The sequence below is a fragment of the Astatotilapia calliptera genome, chromosome 12, assembly GCF_900246225.1.
Source record: "Astatotilapia calliptera chromosome 12, fAstCal1.2, whole genome shotgun sequence".
NCBI classification, from domain to species: domain Eukaryota; kingdom Metazoa; phylum Chordata; class Actinopteri; order Cichliformes; family Cichlidae; genus Astatotilapia; species Astatotilapia calliptera.
This window is the reverse complement of record NC_039313.1, coordinates 34,669,898-34,692,464: the sequence shown is the minus strand read 5'-3', so window position 1 is coordinate 34,692,464 and position 22,567 is coordinate 34,669,898. Positions and strand designations below refer to the sequence as shown.

Below are 22,567 nucleotides of genomic sequence, written 5' to 3'. Positions count from 1 at the left end.
TTAAGTTTGTTTCTTTTTTAAATTTCCTCTCACATTAATCACCTTCCAACCCCGGCTCTGAAATGTTCCTGTGGACACACCTGACATTTGCTACCTGGGATCAAACAGTGAAACATACTTAAACATTGTTCATGTCACACGCCTGCTCAGCTTGGTTTTCGATTGAGTATACTTTGCAGATATTATTTTTCTTTAGTCTTAATTCGATTATTGTATTTTAATGGTGTTTTGTGCATTACATGAAGTTTGAAATTGAATTTTTTATTGACTTTTTGGATTGTGAGGCATCTTTGAAGCAATAACCTGCAAGAAAAAAAGCTTTACAAATACTGACTTTTGTACTTTAAGCACACTTTTCTTATAATTGTCCTGTTTCTGAGTTTAATGGCTGCAATTCTTTATAATTTATTCATTTATTATTTTATTGTTATCTATAGAAGCTTCAAATAAAAATCTGAACATTTCTATTGTTTGTGCATTACTGCATAAACAATATAATAGAGTGTTATAATGCATTTTTGTAATTAACAGTTATGGTTTAAAGAAATACTGTTCAAATGATGTGTAAAAACAGGCTTTTTGAACTATAGATACTATATGATTAAGGAATAACTGAGTAAATATAAATGTCATTACTATACATTTTAATTCTTTATTTAGGATTTGTACAGTTATGTTCACTGGGTTTGTTCTTTTTATCTAAATCATTTTAAACTTTAAAGTTTTCTTGCTTGTTTTTCCAAAAGGGGGGAACAAAACTGACGGTTTAATTATGCAGAAAATGAGATGCTGTTGGAGCCCGTTCTTTGTGCATTTACCAAGAATATTTCAGTGGTTAATGTTTTAAAGGACATCCAGTGCCAACTTTAGTCATTACTTTGTGAAACTGTTTTGCTCAATAAAAATACTCTTAAAATATAAAACTGGAACGAATTTGGGCGCCCAGATTAGATTTGACAACAATTCAAATACTTTCCGACATCTTAACTTTGCTCCACATCATCACCCAATCACATATTTGTAGCCTGAAATACAGAAATAAAAATAATCCTGCGTCCTGAAAGCTGGAAGAGCAAGTCTGGCTTCTCAGATTTGTCAAACAGCAAAACTTCAACTTTGACTGGAGAAAAATTCCTGATTGAATTTTTCTGTATCAAAATCTGAAAGCCTCAAATCAACGTAATTTCAATGATTTACAGTCCACGATGTATACTGGGCCTTGGTGCAACCCCTCAATCATCCTCTGTGTGACACAAGCTAATTTAGCTCTCCTTTAAGCTAAACTTCTTCTGATTGGCTGTCCCTCGCAAACAAAAAGTTCAAACAGCAAAGTTGGGTGGGGCTTCCATGACCATATTAGGCTCTTTTTTCAAGCGCCAACAGAGAAAAAAAGAAAACAGCAGGCCCAGCTCACGATTCCACCACAGCAGCCTTATAAGCAGCCTTCAGGTGGTTTGTCAGAGTTCGAGCTGCACCAGTCAGAAGTGTTTGCTTTTATTCTTGCCTCTACTCCTATGCGGTCTTCTTCTGAGACCTCGGTGTTCGGTTTTGGGGGTATAACCTTGGTTCGAGACAAAAAATACACCCTTTTAAGATGTATAACACATCAAACAAAAGTTTCTGACCGTCCCTCGGTCGCAGTGGTTAGAGACGGTATGTCCATGGTCTCATTTCAGATGCTGAAGGAGTCCTACTGAACTCCACTGAACAAACCTTCACCCTGACAATATGGATAACCAAAGCTAATTATTGTGACCAATCCACAGTATGTGACATGTTAGGAGGAACTGTTTGAAAGGGGAGTGATTTCAAGGACATATTTTAATGGTTCATTCAGTGAAGAAACTTTGGCATTTCAAAGTTTTGCATCATTTTTGTGCTAAAATAGAACCAAAGTGATTTACAGCAGTTATTAAACCTGCACTAATAAAAAAGCATTAAAATTATGTGTAAATCAAACAGTACAAACTGTAATAAATTATGTTAGTTGTGGGTCTGAAAAGTAAAGCAGTTGCGGATTTCTTAAAACAACCGTATAGAAGTCCGTGAAAGTGGCACTCAGCTCGCTCTCGATTAATTTTTGGTCTCAATCGCTACTTTCAAGGCTCAAAAATTAAGAGGAGAAAAATCAGTTTTACAATTTGCTTGTGTGGCTTTAACAAATGAACGTGCACTGTCCTGAACTTCAGAACAGGTATTAAAACACGAGCAACATTTTTTAATTAAACATCTTCTTAATTTTCCCAATATAATTTGTTATTTTCTAAAACTCGAATCAGATTTTGTTTATTTTAAACTTTTATAAAGATGTTTTTGGATAAAGAAAAACTACTGTGTATAAAAGTTTCATATACACTGTAACCCGGTACATGCTTAGCCTTCCCCTGGCTTTACCACTTGACTTCATTATGTAAACAACACACAGTTTACATGTCACTCCTCAGTCTCAAATTGCCCAGCCAATGCTTTCAAGCAGCACAGACCTTAATTATTCATTCTGTTAGTGACATCAGCATCTGAGAGCCTGCAGGAATTCATGTCAGCTGCTCTGCTGACGGGACAGTTGTGAGAACGAATGAGTGTCCGTCACGCTGCAGCGCCGTTTTAGCGCTCCATGTGTGAAAAGGATAATCGTGTAGGTCAAGAAGTTCAAGTTTTGGAGGGCACCAGCTTCATTTTCCACCTCCCCGTGTTTACGAAGCTTAATCTCACTCAGACAAGGGAGAAACTTAGGACACTCAAGGGTGTATTCATTCAGGTAAAAGCCCAAAGCGTAGCAACTGCTGCCAAGAGCAACGCTAAATGATGAGACTTGAGTGGAGCAGCATTAGGGCGATAACCAAGCATCCAATAAATTACGTGTTATGTGACACAAGGGGGCCATTGCAAATAGGTCTTCTGCAACAGCACAACAAGGATCTTTAAAAGGCCGATCCCACGCAGCTCCGTGGAATTACACGCCTGTTTTTCAGCCTTCAGATATAGAGCTAATGATTTAATACTCATCCAGTGAAAGCTTTCACACTTCCTGCCCAGAACACCTGATACTTTTGGTAATTCCCAGAAATATTTATAGTGTATAGGAAGTGATGTTTCCCAGGACCAATGGGTTATAGGAAAAATTACTCAATGCCCACGGTGCTCATTTCACATTGTTTTGAGGTTGGAGGAATTACACGACCGGAGGAGTGATCAGCCAAAAACGTCAGCTTCCTGCATATAAACCTTTCACTGCAGTCACAATCACCAAGTGGAAAATCCTCAAAAGCCCCATAAAGGTTTCTTAAATGATTGCAAACAAGCAAAGATTAGTCCAATAAGGTGTGGGAGTCACTGTTGAGCATCAAGAAGAAGAATAAAATGAACTGCAGGTAAAAAGGTGCGTGTTTGTATAAATGTGCAGAAAACCACCTGTCAGGCTTATTTACAGAGACCGAAACGCAGTTTTTCTATTCATTGCCTCAGAGCGATGTTTCAAGCACATCTGTCATGGATGTTACCACATCTGCACGAGACTGCAAGTTTTGATTTTGCTGCTATTAAAACATTTTAAAACACAAGACGGATTTATGGAAGAAAAACGCAGAATCTGTATTTGTCAGGAAACACCAGAGCATGAAAAAAACAAGAACACATAAATAAATAAAAAATTCTTCAGGTTTTGTCCAAAAAACTTAAAATGACCTAAAAAAACAAAACAATAAATGATAGAGAGTCACAAGTTGTCTTGTTATGTGTTGAAAACATCCATCCAACGTCACTTTGTAGGCAGTAAATTCAGATCTTTCTTTGGTTTAGTCTGATCGTTTTCTATAGAAGCTTTGTGTGGATGTATGAAATGTAATTTTCAAATTATGCTCTCACATAAAAGGGATGACAGGAGCCCTCTCTGAACATTTATTTCAAATGCATGAAAACAATGAATCAATACAGACGAAACTATAAACACGAGAACAAACGAGGTTTCCTTCAGTATTGTTCAATGAAAACTCAAGAACTGAAAGTATTTTCACATATTTTTTCATACATTTTCTTGGTGCTGTTGAATGAGAGCAGTGAATAATAAGGTTTTTGTCAAAGTAAAATAAAAAAATAAAAGATTCTAACCCTGAAGCTCTGTTGAAAAAATTATTTCGAGGTGATTTCAACCAGAATGAGAAAATATCAAACTATTGAGTTTGTGAGGTGAAGAGAAGCACTTCCCAGTGCTCGAAAATCACCGGACCATCCTTTTTTCTTGTTAGAAAATATTAACTTTATGAACTATGAAATTCAGAAAACATGAAAAAAAAAAAAACCACACAAGAGCTTTTTTCTTTCGAGTACAGTGAGCTTTGAGGCTCATCGCTCGAGATCAGAGTGGGGAACTCCAGGCCCCAGGGGCCGGTGTCCTGCAGGTTTTAGATCCCACCCTGGGTCACCTGAATCCAATGATGAGTTCATTACCAGGCCTCTGGAGAACTTCAAGGCATGTTGATGAGGTAATTTAACCATTTAAATCAGCTGTGATGGATCAAGGACACATCTAAGACCTGCAGGAGCCCGGCCCTCGCCCCCACCCCTGCTCTAGATGCTGCAAGATTAGGTCAAAGACTTTTCCACACTGCTTCTCGAGCACTGCTCTATGAGCCACCTGCATATCCACCATCAGTCCTGAGCTGAACCATGCTTTAGTTACATTTCGTAGGCTGGTAAACGTGACTTCTTCCTCCCCACTATCACTGGGTGCTGCTCACAGGAGGCTATCTGACTGTCGGGTTTGAAAACGTGTTAAATACACTTCATCATCTGTGCCATGCAGAAGCCTCAGCGGAGATGTCTGCACAGACTCATCGATTTTGGGTTTTATATCTGAATTTTGTATCTGATTCAAACAGCCTTTAACCCCAGTGCTGCACGATGTGTGCATAGACTGTACATAAAAGATGAACGTAGCCGCCGTAAAGTCCTCCTTGTTTAATGAGGCATCACTCAAACGAGAGGTGGATCTGTTTAAGAGACCTTGCATGTTCTATAAAGATGTGAAACTAGCCGCTGAACCCATAAACATATAGCTTTTGTTTACTAGAGACACTGTAAATTAATTATGCCAGTGTTGCTAGCAAGCAGCTAACTGTAGTAGCATAGCAACACTTATTAAACCATCCAGGACGAAACATCAGTGAGCTATTTAATCCAAATACCGATAAGATTATCTTTAATAATGAAGAAAACAGTCTTTATGAAAAGGAGCTTTAATTGATAGTTGTCAAAAAGCCGATGCTACTGAGAGAAGAAAAACATTACACAAAAAAAAAAGAATAAAAGTAATTCTGCTGGTTGCCATTCTGACCAGTAAAGATACAATCTGGTAAATTGAGAATGTGTCAGTGCTACCAGGAGCTGAAGTCTCCGAAGCTGGTTTTGCCTTTGGACTTCTTGGCTGCCGTGCCGCTGGTGGACGGACCGCTTTCATCTTCAGCAACTGAACGTTTTCTGAGAGAAAAGAAGCAGAATATGAACACACGAAGATCCATTTACATATTGCTTCTTGCAGATAATTCTTTGATCTTTCTTGTAACTCTGTTCTTTGTAAATTCTGTTGTGCATGTCCTTGTCTGCATGCTGGGCTCATATTTTCAGGCATTTCTTCTTAGTGAAAGTAAAAGTCAGCCTAAAAAAGGGGCGGTGGGGCGTACCTTCAGTCTTTGACAGATTGGTCTGTACATTGTGAAAATACATTTAAAAATGTTTTAATGCTTCTAACGGTTCCTTAGAGACTGAGGAAATGTCCCGTTTTGTCTGGTAAATGGACGGGTTCTTATATACTGCTTTTGTATAACTTATTCACACCAGCACGTTTTTCTACAAGTGCTTTCTATCCAACATTCACACTGGAGAGAAATATTCATTCAACTACTCATTTGATTATTTTTCCACTGTGACACGATAACAGTTAATGTCATAAACCTCAGGCTACAGTCCCACACACTGACATGAATCTGCTCCGCAGTCTGATCGTCCCACTGCTTCTGTGGGACCACCGATGACCACCGGCATCCTGATACCTTGTGGTAGCGATATAATAGCCTAAACCTTTACCTGTCTCTCCTGCGTTTTGCTATCAAAAAACAAACAAACAAACAAACAAACAAACAAACAAACAAACAAACAAAAAAAAACAGCTGGTGGAAACAAAGTTAAAAAGAAAAACAAATTCAGCCACATTATGATCCAAATCAAAAATCAAACCACAGCTGCAGCACGACTACTCACGACTGCTTCTTCAAATTTTAACTAAGCGCATTATATGTTAACACAGTTAAAAGCTTAACACGATAGATTAAAACCCCCCAAAAGAATGATCCCATAAAACACCATAAGAGGCCCTTTATGGACTAATAAAATAGAGCCAGAGGACAAAACTTTATTGTTTGGATCCATCTGTTTTATAACCCAGTGACTGAGCAATTTGAACAGAAAACTTGAGCAATAAAAAGTTATTCTAAATATTATGCCAAAACATGTGAAAACAAAAGGAATATCAAAAATATGTTATGGATAATAACCCTGAATTATCCCTGTGGGGAAAATTGGCAATTTCATACAATATGCCTATTCCCATTCTCTCTTGCTATGCTGCTATGTAATCATACATTCATTGCTTTCCACTTTCTCTAGTCTCTTACATCAGACGGTGAGAAAACGCTGCAACTTTTTAATGTAAATTCTGTCAACGGAGTGGAAAGAAACACTCTTTAACTCGTGTTTGTGCGCTTGCAGCTTTCATAGTCTCGCTGGTGCATATGAATGAGTCGTGTCTGCATTAAAAACACAGGGGAGACTGTAGTCATCTGTATTCACGTGTGTTCCTTACATTGTGGCAGGGTTGATGTATTTTCCAACACCTGCTTTGAAGGTTTTTGGCGCCTGCTCCTCCTTGGCTTTCTTCAGGGCGATGTTGGCCTGCTGTTTCTCCTCCTCCTGCTTCTGTAGCTCCTTTTCTCGCTCCGCAGCAATCTGAGAGGCAAAAATCATGTAAATCCACACAAAACTCACAGGATAGCTTGAATAATCACTCTGACCCAGGGCTGCCAGGTTTGTCAATATAAGAGCTGTGACCTGACACTCCGTGAGCAGACCTATAAAAATCAAAAAGCTTATCTGCTTTACATTCCTCCGATCTCCTGTTCAAGGTCAACATCTCAGTCGTGTCCAAACAGCTGCTATTTTTAGACTGCTGACTAGAAATCCATGCTGACTACTTGCACTGCACATTCTGAAGTTTACAGTCCGCTTCTTTTTCAAACTGACTCGACTTTCGAGGATCATCACCGGCGATGAGAGCTGGCTACAGTTTTCAAGCTTGAAGGTAGCCTGTTGAGAACAGGAGCAAGCTCCTCATCATTTTTAAATCGTTTTTTACTGAGCTCTGCACCACAAGAGTTTCTCGATCCTGAGGCATCTGAAGGAGAACGTTAGAGGAAACCAATGTGATCTGTGGCGCTGGTCAGTGCTGGCGCAGACTGTGTGAGAGGCCTCGAGCTCGAGCAGAGGTGGGAATTATCTTTACCAGCCAAACGAGGCAGAGCGTGATGGTTCTGAACAAAAACTACAAACTTTTACAACTGCTCAAAAGAACAAACTTTTCAAGAGGTTAGCACCATCACTATTGGGCAACAAGCAAACCAACCCCCAAGTGCCACACTGTACACGCCTGTACACCTTAAGCCCCTCCCACAGGAACTACTTTATCTACACAGTTGGCATTTTCATTTAAAAACTCGATAAGGGGATTCTAGACTTCTCAGAAACACAAATTCTTAAGTTTGAAAACAGCACAAAGCTGTTTCCCTCTGAAACGCCTCTACTTTAAAGATATTTATGGTTTCACAGTCACGTCATAGAGAAAAATCCAAACCTGTGCATCAGCTTCTTCATACGGGTCCACGAACACTGTCGTGCTTATGATCTTGATCTCCGACTGTGGAACAAACATTGAAGCATTAAATGCAAAAAATTTTATTCACTGATTTAACTTTAAGGTAAACTTGGAAAACTGCTGCTGGATTTCTTTGTTGTGTACAGCTGTTTACTACGTTAAACAGAACTCTCCCTGCATCGTTTCTAGTCCTGGTATCTGACCTTCAGATGATCTGTGTATCCATGGCATGACGGTGGAGTCTTGTTCTCCTCAGCTGCTTTTAATGTTTCCAATCCAGAAACTTTAACTCATTTTAAAACTACAGCTCAACCATTTAACATGTAAAAAATCTGACATACAACAAACCTGAGGAGTGATACGTCTTTTCATACATTTACAAGCAAAAGCCAACCTTATACCTCACTGCTTCATACCTTTGGTTTGTCTGTTTTGGCATCGCTCTCCACGTTCTCCATGGCTGTGAGAGTCTCAAATCCACCGACCACCCTGCAACAGAGAAAAAACACAACACGTCCTTCACTTTATACGCTGCCGAGTCCTGACAAAGGTCCCCTCATGCCGACCTTTGCCAGGAAGAGGATCGTATCCGTCATAAAACATATCATGAAAATGTAGCCGTGAGAGACTCAGACTGCTGAATAATTCATTCCCAGTTTTACCATTTAAATGACACATCCATGTTAAGAGTGATGTGATGAGAGAGAGGAGCATGATGAAGCTTACATCGCCATGAGCTGATCCATCTACATTAAGAGAGCTGAACTGTGATTGCCCTGCGCTCACCTTCCACTGCAGGAGGGTGTTTGACTTTAACCTTCCCTTCTGACTGATAATGGTACCGAGTCGATTCATATCACACCTGTAAACACCAACAGATTCCAGGACTTTAACCTGCAGCTGTTTTAATGGCCAGTCACTGTCCGGACTGACGTGTGGGCTCGGTCACTCCTGGACTGACGCCTCTCACGTCCAGTTTCAGAACACTTCGAAACGAGTCTTCACAAACCAACGGGCGACATGTTTCATACATCCATGTGTTATGGATGAGCACAGTGCAATTACACAATGATGATGTATATTAAGGCTGGGAACCTATTTCATCATGAAAACCCATCAGCTGGGATTCTTCTATCGGCATCGCGAGTCAGTAACGGAGGACGAGCTTGACTTGATTTGTAAAACTCTTTCTTTAGCTTGCATTCAGCCTTCAGTTGCTCCCCTGCTCGTCCTGTTGACCATTGGAGTGACTATATGTGGGTTTCTAACACAGCTGTATGAATGCCAGCATCATCATCTTATTTGTAAGGTTATGACTGCTACAGATACCAAACCTCACACCAGGATTTCTATAATTTTGTACTGGCAAATTTATTTCAGCTTATTAGAAACTCTGATGAGCCTTTCTGGAACTGGAAACGCTGCAGTTTCCCATCGTCACAGTTAATCGACTCAGAGTTTAGGTGGAGACTCTCAGGCCCCTGAGAGGTATACGACAAAGGAAGTTCAACACAGCTGGACCATTTTGTGTTAGCTGGCTTAACAAAACCTAAAACCGCAGCTTTCAGATGGTGGTTAGAGGCAGCTTCCTGCTTCAGGCTTTGTGCGCGTTTCACACATCAATCCTTATGAGCGCTGCCTACTCCAATCAGACATCATCAAGTGATGATGATAAAATATTATAGTCAAAATATTGTAAATAAGAGATTAACGCTGTAGAAAATTGTTAAATTGTTGGGATTTAGTGCACAGAGCGGTAAAATAAATACTTTAATTCAAGTTAATATATTCTAATTTTACAGTTTATTTGTAACTTGATCCTTCTACATTAGGGCTCTGAAACTTTAAGTCTTATAAGTAAAACTATATAAATATTAATGAATACTGTTCTCTACGAGATGTGGAAATTACACACTGGTTTGCAGCTGGGTTTGATTTGGTGGTTTCAACAAGATGCACATATAAAACACGTGTTTACATCAGATAATCTATACAGCACTTAAAATCATGCTGTAATCAGTGAAAACATGGCACCTACAGACAGTTTATACTGAAACTCTCTGATGACACAGAAAAACAATTCGAGCATTAATTAAATATAGAATAAATATATATACATGAACTCATCGTGAAAAACAAAAAGGTAAACATGAATTATGATGCCAGTGTGTCACGCAGCTTATAACCTCCTTAGTGAATGAACATCGTCTGCACATGGGGACAGCTAAACAAGCTGTGAACATCAGCAAACAGCTGCTTTTTCAGTTTAAACCTATAGAAACAGAACAGCGTTTATATGGAGTCAGGCTCTGAATCGAAGCCCAGTACTCACTACAATTAATTCTGCTTTTAGACACTTCCAACTCCTGCTGGAAAAATCTGGCTTTTTGGCTGATAAACACTCAACTAACCCTGTCTGCCATTTAGTGCAGAGCATGTAAGGTATTCAGAAGCATTTTGAGGATTTTCTGTTAAAAGGCTGGTTTCTGCAGGCAAAAATGACTCAGGGAGCAGTGAGTGTGAAATAAAATGGAAAGGTTTAGGTCCAGGCAGCCAAACAAAAAGCTGACTCGCTGATAAAGCTCAGTGAGGCCAGGAGGAGCTGCAGGTTTAGCTGATAACACTCCTCACTGGATTCAACACTCGAGCTTTGTCACGTTATTTTGACGTAGTCAAGAAGTTGCTCTCACTTCACTCTTTAAACTGCAAACTCTTTCTCCAGCTGCTTTCATACGTTCAGGCGAACCGATGAGCACAAACACTTGATGACTCGCTGACCTGCGGCATCAGATCAAACTGTAGCGCTTTTAACTTTTTTCCTACCTCCCGGTGACCCGACACATTGTTTTTATCTCTAGGCCTTCCAGCTCGAGCCTCTTTTGCAAATTTACATTAAGGTATAAATTAAGATCCCACCTGTCTGCACAACAGGTACCTGCAATGTGAACAAACATCCTCTATATAAAGGTACAAAGAACCAGCGTTATATAATCGATTTTCAAAATAAAATCATTTGCCAGATAAAATAACACAGAGGTGTTTGGGCTAATCCAGCGAATGACAAATCATCACAACATCACAAACACAACAACACAAAGCACTCCCACTAATCATTTTTACAGGAAAAAAAACGCTTCATCAGTTAGTGAATTAAAATTAAATTAATCTGAAATACTTCTGACAATAAAACGATCCTGTCACTTTACAGGAAAAAAATATTGTGAAGCCAGAATTCACATGCAGATTAATAATAATAATCGATTAACTGAGAAAATAATTAACAACAAAAATTCACCGTCTCGTAGCTCCACTACCTAACATGTCGAGATAAAACCAGAGAGAGTCATAGCAACAACAGTATACTGTGTACTATAAAGAAAAAAAATAATGCACACAAAAATATATCATAAGTCAACCCAGAAAACGTACCAGCTCCAGACGAGACCGACAGAGTTTTTGTTCTGTATATAAAGTGCAGTGAATTAATAAAATGTGTGTTTGGAGTGCTGGCGCTAAATCTGAACATCCCTCATTAAAACACAGTCAGAGACGTTTGTTGCATGTCAAACCCCAAAATTTCTGTCTTTCTTCTAATAAAGGAAGAAAAAAAATCTTAACATTTGCAAAAAATGCTAATAAAAGAAACCAATAAGCCGCATGAGAAAAAAAAAAAAAAAAAGACTACACGAAGTGATGCCTCCGTGTTATACGATTCATTATGGTCAAGCAAAACAAGACATTTTAAACGTGACCCTAGACGATGGAAAAATAATCTATCCATCACGGAGCTAAACATTTAATCACTTACAAAAACTAAAATGTATAAAGAAGCAGTCTGAAAGTGTGATTCCCCTCAATCAGAAAACACTGAGGATGTGGTCGCACATCATTAATACGAGCGTTATATCTGTTTCTTTAGACATTTTTAATTTTCCATTCGACATTATTTATGCAACCCATGAAGGTTATTTAATAAGATGAAGTGTTTCCTCATCAATTAAAAACAAACACATTATGTTCAGTACTAGAACAATAATAAATATTCTTGATGACCCTGCAGAAACAGTGTCCTCTGTAAAGTACCTAAATAGATCTGGTTTGGTTGCCTAGGCCTCAGTTAAATGTGCAAAGACACTGGGTTAGGCGGTAAAAAAAGCTGCTTGCAGGGTTAAAACTGAAGCTTTTATAGTGTGCTGAGCATCTAAAGAATCGGCCTGTTAAAAGCAGTCTGAATATTTTTAGACAACAGTCAAGGCTTTTTGCAAAAGACGACCATTCGCTTAGCAGGGAGAGCGAGAGAGAAAGCCATCAGTTTAGGTTCAGCATCTCCTAAATTTTTCACCGCTTTTGACCAGAAGTCAGTTTAGAAGTCAGAGTACTGGGACCACGTGTATGAAAGATAATATGAGAGGAGAGATGGAGAGATGAGGAAGAACATGCAGGACTGTTGCCTTTCACACCCAAATAATAAACACATAGACACAGTACACACATACAGTGAATATGATAACACTTAAAAGGCAGATTTACCTTCCAAATACTGAGTGCTTCCTGTCGAGGTAGGTGCACGATCGAAATGTGATGAAGCTGGAGGGAGAATTTTTTTTAAAAGTTACACAAGTTTTGGAAATAGTAGCCAGTCTTATTTTACAAAATATGAGAAATACCCTTCAATAATACACACAGGCTAAAAAAGCTAAAGCAGGGAGGTTTAAAAGACTGGAAATAGTGGAAACAAGGAACTGTGGAATATTAGCTGAATGATCAGAGAGCTCTTTTGTGGCAAAATTTGCCCCAGTTGGCTTTTATAACAGATATTTAACACTAAACAGCAAGAAAGTAAAAGGAACTAATGGCTGTGCTGTTAACACGAGTTTCTGTGTACGCTCAGCAGAGACAACGACACAGACGAAACACAACATAATTCCCTGCCGGCTGACTTTCTGGGCAACTGTTCTAAGTTTAGGAAAAATATGTCTTACAACTGAGATTTGTTGGTGTTTGGACCAGAGTTTGCCATGCTGAGAATCCCCCGGCCGGTATGGGATAGGTTGGGGCGAAACTCATCCTTGAAAGGTTTTCCCCAGAAGGATTCGCCTCCTGAGGATGGAGAAAGAATGACCGAGAGAAGGAAAACAACAGAAAACATTACGTCACGATGGAAAACAACAGAAACAGTCAAGTCCTTAATAACATATTTGCTTCAGAGTCCTAATTGATGTGCAGTTTTAACACTTTCTTGCGCTCTGGTAACGTGGCTGAAAATGTTTCTGCAGGTAAAGCTTCAATATTTGCTCAGGCTAAACCTTTTACACTGCAGACACTGGGTCATGTTAGCAGCAACTGTTGACGGATGCTGTACATCCTGCTGTCCAGCTTTCAAGGTCTTGGGATTAAGCATCCTGGCTCACTGGCGGTGTTTACTGGGCGCTATTCACATTTTGAAGATATATAAGTCTGAGGTAAAAAGTAAGCAAGCAAGTTAAATATATTTATATAGCACTTTTCTCTCTCATATCCATCCACTCATTAACCACAGAAGGCTAAATTATTACCGATATTCTCTCTTCACGCTTTAGAGAGAGAAATAAACTCAGCTGTGTTTGTGTGGGTGGACGGTGACCTCCTCCCCACCAGGACAAAGTTGGTTTTGGTTATAGCATGGCTGCTATATGGAGCCCAAATCATGCAGAATACATGGTGAGTGAATGATTTCGTAATACATTTTAGAAAGACTGAGTATGGTCATACAACGTTATATTTATGTTTTGGGGGGGGGGGGGTTTCCTAATTTGCGCACTACTTTTTCGTATCTCTTTTTTTAATATACTCTAGTTCACTTCTTCTTGCTGAGGCTTGTACTGCTGTAACATGAGGAATTAATAAAGCCCTTGTATGCCTGACGAGTTTTTTCTTCGTTTAGAAAGTAAATCTAAATTAACCCGGGTCCAGTTTGGGGCTGGCAGCCGTCTGAGCAAAGACATGATATCTCCAGTGTGTTCTGCCCCAGGGTTTCCTAACCGGGTTTTCCTCCCGCTCTGACTCGCCTGAAACACCTCTCGTAGGAGGAGCCCCAGAGGCATCTTAATCAGATTCCCAAACCACCTCAACGCGTTGCTTTGATGTGGAGGAGTAGCAGCTCTGACTCCCTTCCACTCCTTCACTTAGGCCAACAGGTCGTTTCTGCCTGAGAACCATGGTCTCAGACTTGGAGGTGCTCCTTCTCATCCCATGTGCTTCACACTCAGCTGCAAAGCGCCCCAGTGAGAGCTGGAGGTTGTTGTTTAATGTAATCGAACAAACCTGTGAAAACTATTAACCGAGCTGGTGACAGAGGACAGTCCTGGCTAACTGGGATAGAGTCCGACTTACTGCTGCCAATGTGAGCCAGACTCTCTCTATGGTTGTACACGGGCCAGGCAGGGTGTAACAATGACCCCACACTCCCAGAGCACTCCCCACAGTGACCGAGTCCAAGTCCACAAAACACATATAGACCGGTTGGACAAACTCCTACGCTCCCTTAAATATCCTTGAGGGGAAAACAAACCGATCAAGTGTCCCATGACCAGGATGAAAAGTGCACTTTGAGCTTCCTAACCAGATTGGTCATGTGTGTACAGTAAAGAAATGCCTGTCATTTATCCACAGACCCACACGGTTGTATAAATAAACTGTGGTTTCTCGCTGATCCACAGCTGACATGCCCTAAGGGTGGGAAAAAGGAGACTGCTAGCTGGTATAAACAGATGGAAAACGCAACGCAGGTTTCAAAAATAAAAACATCAACAAATGCTTAACAGAAGGCGACACGTCGAGCCTCGAGGACACGCGAGGGTTTTAGTGAGAAACGTGGACGGAAAAACAACTTCGACGTTTGTTAGGAAAAAGGAAACATGTCCAAGTCTTGTTTTCAGCTTTCAGCTCCACATAAGTGCGTGTTATATTTTTATATTGTGAAAGTAACAAATCAAATTAGTTTGTATGAAAACAACTCGAGTTAGCGGCTCTGCCAGTACCACTTATTCAGATTCCTGCACCATGAGAGAGACAGGCAAGAGACCCGGTTGCCCTTGATCACGGAGGCGTGTTGAGAGCCTTCAGCTGTGAATCATTATTCAGACTGACTTCATCATTAAGAATCATCATAATGAGTATACAGGAATACGCACTGCAGGGGCTTATTGGCTCCCAACAGGGGAAAGGATCTGTCGCCCTGAGATGTGTTTCACTGTCCTGCGTGCTGCCAGCTGGTGTATGTGTGTGTGTGTGTCTCCACGTAGGCACAATATGTACCCGTGAGTGTGTTTGCGATGCATACAACCAACCAATCAATTCTTTAGAGGCTTCTGCAGCCACGACGTTCCCCCGGTGACATTTTTGTATAATTTATAAAGTCGCTGACATTTTACCTCGCTATGAATGGATCGTAAACGAAGGTGAGCGAGAGAGGAGGGCCAAGGGAGAAATTAATTCCCACCAGCGAGTTAACGATTAAATTAAAGTGAAAATCCCTCTGTGGGGAATTTCAAATATTCCTCAAATTAAATCAATGGTACAAACTTAAACTTTGCTCGACCTAAACAGGAAAGAAGGAAGAGACGTGAAGACAGCTTCAGCCTAATAAACATTCTTTTTATTTTTTATCGCATCGGCGATTTCACGGTTCAGTATTTAAAAATCAGCTCTGGCCAAAGCACCTGATCTTGCAGGGTTTTAGATAAATGAAGCTTTTCAAAACTTGGCAAAGCATTAACGCTACAGTGAGCAGTTAGCTGAATGTCATATACAGGAAGTGAAAAAGACAGATTCGCTCAAAACATTTCAGCAATTCCTGAAACTCCTGACAGGAAAGCACTCCAACATGACCTAATAACTTATTTTAACATCACTACCTCCCCATGCACACACAGTATTAATATTTTGACCTTAAAATACACAATTAGTTTTTGTTTTTTTACCTCATGCTTGTATTTGAGATATTCAGAAAACTTCACATTAAACAACATGTGAAACTCATCACATCTGCTTTGGTTTCCACAAAAGGGGCCAAAGCAAAACAACAGATTGAGAGTCGCACTCCAAACCTTCCCTACAGTTCATTTTATTATACAAACAGCATGCTAGACTGCACCCTACAACGTGCTTTGGAACTATTAAAAGAACAGTTCACCCAAAATCTAATTCATGCCTTTTGGAGATATCGCCTGTAGAGTCGTCTGCCTTTTCTTGAACATAATGGAACAAGATGGCATTTGCTTGCAGGCAGTAAAAAAAGCTATATTTAAAAAAAATGTTTTACAGATCGTCTTTCCAGAAATCATGATCAGATTACTCAAAGGAAACACACGAAAGTATTGTGAACAGTAACTATTTGTAGCACACCGAGCAACTGTATCACCCTGCAAATAAAAATGACGTATCTACCCATGATGAGAGTCTCAATTTAGGGACAGTGTAATGGGTTTTTCTCCTGAGGCTGGCGAGGCTTATTATTCTTTATGATGGGAGCAACAGGCTTGTATATGACACTATGCCAGAGGCCATCCCAAAAATATCCGAATATTAAAAATGATTAGAGGAATACTTTGCCCACTGTGGATCTGCCAAGATAAGTAACAATCACGTACTTGAAACCTACTGTCTGTCTTAATAGCCTTACAGAAACAAAAGAATCTCAACAGGGGAAAAGAAAGGTTGTAATGTTTTCCATTAAGCGTGTGGCTAGGTGGTTTTCAGCCCTTAAAAAACAACTCTTTCCTAATGGTGTCCATCCTCAGCTGACCTTTATTGCTAACTTGCTGCCTGCTTCTTTTGATTGGTGGATGACGACATCAGGAAGAAAACACTTCCTACATGAAACTGTAACAGCAAGTACTGTGGATTTTATGGCTTCAGCGTGTCATGATTTCTGCACAGAGACACTGCTGCTGAACCTTTTAATTTTAAATGCTCTTTTTTAAAAATTTCAAAGCCTTTCAAAGGATTAAAGGCATACAGACCGGGCGAGAGCAAGAGACAGAGGCAACGTTTGCCCTCTTCCTCATTAGGGGGGTGATATCTTTAGCAGACAATAACAAAATCCTGAGAAAGGGAAGTGAGTCAGTAGCAGTTTGGCCTTACATACTCGTACAGCTGTGAGAAAACGAAAATATTTCACATGAATCTACGCATACCCACCTCTAGAGCCAATATCTCCAAAACTGACCCACTGATAATAAATCTATCTATAAAGATAAACAGCTCTACAAGCCAGTGGGAAAAACACACCAGTTTGATTCTGGATGAACGGCCTCTTTAAGCACTGCAGAGAATCCCTCCTTTAAGTCCGGTTGAAGGTCTGCTAAGGAGTTGTGTGCACACACTGTTCAGTCCAGGTGACGAGGAACATTTTGCCCACAGGCCAGAAATTCTGCACCTCTATAAATCTGTCATGCTGGATGTGTTTTGCATAGAGTTCAGAGACGCCCACAGACACAAAGCTCACTTTGTGCTGCAAACTCTCACATCGGCTCCGACGACACGAAGGCAGGAAATTAACTACATGTGGCCTAGCAGTCAATTACACTTTTGCTTTTAAAGTGGTTGTAAAAGCAGGAAAATTACAGCATATGCTAGATGACTGGTGTTTCACCACAGCCCCATTCAGCACTCTACCCTCAGCCGCCTCTATCCACATCATCTCTGTTGCTTTGTACGCATGTACTCCTGTATTTAGTAACACTCTTGACTTGCAGTATTTGCGCAAAGCTTCCAAAAAGGGACTATTAATGATTCAACCACTCAAATGAATTCAAAATGTAGTTTAAGTGCAGTGCTAATCTTACCTGTGCCTGTGCCAGTCGGGTCTCCTCCTTGAATCTGGAAAAAAGAAAAGAAAAAATGACCTTTGGGTGACCTCAGCTTCCTCTGCTGCACACTGGAAAAACTAAATGCGGGTTTTGTTCTGCAATACAGGAACAAATGATACATCGTTTTTAAGTGTTTTTCTTCCCCAAATGTGACTGTAAATTGATTATCTTTTGGATGGGAGGCTTCTGGATGTTTCATCAGTTTTTAAACATGCGATAAACGACACAATTGACAAAACTAAAGTTTCCCTTCTTGCCAAACACCCAACCTGGGGTCACGTTTCCCTGTTAGAAGCCTGACTCAAAGCTTTCCAGGATACTGGCCCCTATTGTTCATTGTAAACTTGCCCGGTGTTCCTATGAGTGCTTCTACAGTTCTCTGCATTTCTTTAGTGTTCTTGTTTAAAGAGCTTTCTGAACTTTTGACCACCAGCATCACCGTGGAGCACAGTTTTGTTGAGTGGGCCTCCTGTGCTTCCATGCAGAAAACACTTCTAACGTCTTGATGCATGCTCGACCATCCAGGTAAAGAAATCCCCAAAAAGTGGATTCTGTTCATCTGGATGTTCTCAGTGGGAGAAACGTTTCATCATCATCCAGGTGACGCTGTCGGTCTCAGGTGACTGCAGGTTTCTCCAGCATTATAAACCTTATGACTAAAACTAGCACTGAAAGAACAACGGGCCGCGAGGTCAGTTCCTTGATCATTAATATGTAAATTGTCATGACCATTGATCAACAACCACCGATCAATGGTGATCAGATGAACAGAATCAACTGTTTTTGGACTTTCTTCTAACAGCACAGGCAGCTGATTATTCTGCATTTTGCACTGTTGCCTTTGAAGCCATGTTCTAAAAAGGAGCCAGGGACAGAGAAGAAAAGAACGGCTGCAGGGAAAGGGAGAAGACAAAGAGCAGAAGCATGTTTGCTCAAACAGAATTTGTGGAAACAGGATATTGTTTTAGGTACGGTTTATGCTATGCACGCCCCAGTGTGCCAGCCGTGCAGTTATGCTTTTTCTGCCACCCTTGTTAACCTGCTTCCCCCTCTCTCATTCCTCCTTACTGCTGATTGGCTCTTTTGTTGCTGCTGTTTTAACTGTTTTATTTTTCACTAGAATCTGTTTTACTGTTCGTTGAATAGTGCAACACAAATAATAATAAAGTTTTTTTAATGCAAAAGATCTCTCGTGGCATGAAGGTGGAATCAAACAAACACTGCACCGTCTCGAGTGTACTGGTCTCCCATGTTAGAGCTTTAAAAAGGTGCAAAAGACGACAAAAAGCAATGCTTGTAATGCTTCCCCATTAATACAGTTAATAAGTATACATATTATTCAATTAATATTAAACCTGAATTATTAGACGGCTGCATCATGTTGATGTTCAACACGTCTGTGCCTCTCATGTTTCAAAGTAAAACCACCTCTGGATGTTCAGCGATTCACAGGTCCTGCTTTATAGTGACAGTGCTTTTACTGCCACTACCACAGATTTTAAAGTGTTTGTTGCTATGAAATGATTCTCTGTGAGGCCTCCTCTCCTTTTGGGCTGCGGAGGATAAGCTGAAGGCGCTAGTGGCAGTGTAATTACGTATAAACAATTCACAGCTTGCCAGTGTGAATGAACGCCACAGGACAGAATGAAAAAGGTAACGGTCCTCTTGAGACCAGATGTCCACTCAGAGCCACTTTAATTATGGAAGCAGCAGTTCTGAAATACACAGATGACGGCTGATCAGACTTGCCGCCTCATATTCTCGGTCTGTGTTTAAAGCTTAAGCTGAAGAGACGCAAATAAAGTCTATCATGATTACAACAAAAACCAATGTAATAAAACACAGATTCTAATTATTCAGGGGTGGAGGATGTACCCAGATATACTCAGGTCATCCTGACTTCTTCATAATGTTAACTCTAATCACTGTTTAAGCCAATATAAATCCTCCACATTTCAGTTAAAAGGCAGCAGGCCGAGCATAGACCATAATTTCGAAATCCATCAGTTCCATCAGCTGTCTGTTTAAGAGCCAATTTGAAGCTTTTAATGAGTAATTAGAGCATCAGCGCCTGACCACTGCACATGTTCTGCAAACTCTTGACCTCTAATACAGTGAAGTTGCATTGATTTAAAAATCTGTGAAAGGAACTTGTGAATCACAGAGAAAGGTCTCAAAGCTCAATCCAGACACGCATTAATTGGTGGCTTTAGTGGAGGAAGGTAAAAGCAGGAAGGTGTTTTAAGCAGGTATTATTTCCTTACCATGAAATTCCGGATGGACCTGTGGAAGATCGTTCCATCGTAGTAGCCCTTTTTGCACAGACGGACGAAATTCTCGCCCGCTTTGGGAACCTTGAGGAAAAATAACGCAGGTGCTTAGCTTTGTGATTTTCTTCTTCACTGCAAGATCAATACTTTTCATTTTATCGCCACTCATTTGATAAGTGCCAGCACGAACAGTCAAAAAGTGCCCACTGTGTCAAACTAGTGTCATATACCAATATATGTTTTCTTTCCCACACATATACATAATTGCATAACCTGTTAGCATTTTTCAAGTTCATGATAGTACTTTTGGACAATGACACAATGTTTGTTCTGAAGTTCAGCTTTATTTTGACGTGTTTAACAAAAATATTGCTCTTCCTGTTCAGGAACTGCAGCCGTTTTTATGCATGGTTAAAAAAAAAAAAGTACTTATGGAGCTAAGTGTACTTTCACTCCATCCTCCATGTGAATATTTGACTTCTCTTATTGGAGCTTCAGAAAACACTGAACTGGCTGTATTTCAGCTTTCATGCAGCAGTTACTGTCAGCGTGAAGTTTTACATTCACATAAACAAACTGAGTGGCACATTTTCAGCTCTGCCTGACCTGCTACAAAATGTTTGTTGTACCCATAAGTCTGTCATGAAGTAGGGCTCGTAGCGAGAAGGCAGGCTTAGTTCACATCTACAACAGAGTGATTTAAATGTTGAAAAATAAAATGGTTCATTGAAGGTGCTTCCTGGGTTATGAAACTTTTAGACGTCTTGTAAATCATTACAAAACACCAAGCGTCAGGCGCTAATTTTGACTGACTGGTAGTCTGTGAAACGAGGCGGCGACACAGCCCCGAGCAGAAGGCGTGGCTTTGACTATGACGCCGGTCAGGTCTACCGTTATTAATGTCAACAGCCTGGAGGAACACCTCTCTGAGTGTTCGTGCGAGAGAAACACACACCCCCGGCCCGGCAACAACGGTTGGTGGTTTCCCCAGATTTATAAAATACTCAGTTTAAACCTCTTTATTTTAACAGCTCTCTGCTGGTCTTATTTCCACATACATCTTGATTTTGCTGGGGGTGATCAACTCTCTGGCTCCTTTTCCCTCTAACATAAATCCCAGATTTTCCAAGCACTCTGGTACAAAGAGGCTTATTGTTTTAAACCACTAAGTACACACACACACACACACACACACACACAAAGTAATTTATTTCTATATTTTTGGATATAAAACTGATTTTTGGAATTGAAAAGGACGTCTTAAAATAGTTGTCTAAGGACAAGCTGTCTGGTTCAACAGATTACTACCACCTCTATGAATAAATACATAACAAATCAATATAAAAGCCTCCTTCTTCCCCCAGTGCTTTAACTTTGATTATTAACCAGTCTCCTGCGTCAGAGACACGTCTGCAAGTCCTCTCCCTCTCGCTGTTGCTGCTCTGTAATAATGGTTAATTTAGCATGCATGCTTTTGCGTTACTTTGCGAGTCTCTAAAATGCAATTCAATTTAGAAACATGCCTAGGTACCTAAAATTGTCAACAATCAGCTGGTGTCAGCATGGAAACATTTGGTGACGCAGACAAGAAGGAAAAGTAGAAAATGTCCTGATTCACACGTGTTTACAGACTCGCTCACGCTGCCATGCAATCAGGCAGTAATGTGAAAGAGCGGAGGAGCATAAATCCATTAAAATTACTCAATTCATTTACATTTTAGCTGCAGACATTTACTTGTCTGCAGCTGAGATTTTATAGGTCCCACATAATCCACTTCACTAGAATAAATAGTCATCATTGTTTGTGCGTCTTGTTTAACTTTAAACTCACACTCAAAGACAAAAATATCTGACTTTACATTTTCAAAGGTGTTTTTGAATATAATAAAGCTTTGATATCATGGGCGACTGAAGCGCAGGCTCCGTCGGACAATTACAAAAATCCACCCCCTTGCGGACAGCGAGGGTTGGGCAGGCTGAGTGAGCAAACCTTACATGGAGGTGGGATCTGGGTCTGTGTGACTGAATGTGACAGTGAAGCAGCTCTTATTAATTCATAAACAGCAGGCTACGAATAGAGCTGCGATCTTGTGAGGAAACCACTGGGGAGGAAGGCGGGGTGGAGGAGGATGTGGGGCACAGAGGGCAGGTTTGTCTAACTGCTGCAACTTTCCCTTCATTATTCTGATTCGACAGCTCAGAAGCCAATGAAAACCAGACGCACGAGGCGCTCGGTTACCAGGGAAGAAATATGTTCCTGGAGTTCACGCTGGCTCTCAGGAGCCCCCCACGTCTAAGCTTAGAAGGGTGAACACTTTGCCAAGACACAAGTTTGGCAAAGTGTGAGGTGGGGACACTGTCTATTTTCACAGTTTCAGGTGAGTCATCCTAAAAGCTATTTATTTAAACACATGCACCAGGAAAAACTTCATTTGAAAACCTTACAGCGGAGAATGAAATCACCCTGTCACCTGAATCAGAGCCTCGCAGGCTGCACTTGTAAAACTATTCGTTTTGGCAGTTAG

General features: G+C 40.4%; 1 protein-coding gene across 1 annotated transcript in view; it reads right to left on the bottom strand.

Moving 5' to 3' along the window:
* Positions 1 to 5,218: 5,218 nt before the first annotated feature.
* Positions 5,219 to 22,567, bottom strand: part of ppil2 (peptidylprolyl isomerase (cyclophilin)-like 2) — a 28,639-nt gene continuing 11,290 nt past the window's right edge. Inside the window, exons 13-20 of the mRNA XM_026187151.1 lie at positions 20,037 to 20,126; positions 17,749 to 17,782; positions 12,904 to 13,021; positions 12,452 to 12,508; positions 8,338 to 8,410; positions 7,901 to 7,963; positions 6,857 to 6,999; positions 5,219 to 5,475 (exon numbers count right to left, since the gene is read on the bottom strand). Of these exons, the coding sequence (XP_026042936.1) occupies positions 5,373 to 5,475; positions 6,857 to 6,999; positions 7,901 to 7,963; positions 8,338 to 8,410; positions 12,452 to 12,508; positions 12,904 to 13,021; positions 17,749 to 17,782; positions 20,037 to 20,126 (681 nt within the window). The 3' untranslated portion in view covers positions 5,219 to 5,372. The remainder of the gene's footprint in view (positions 5,476 to 6,856; positions 7,000 to 7,900; positions 7,964 to 8,337; positions 8,411 to 12,451; positions 12,509 to 12,903; positions 13,022 to 17,748; positions 17,783 to 20,036; positions 20,127 to 22,567) is intronic.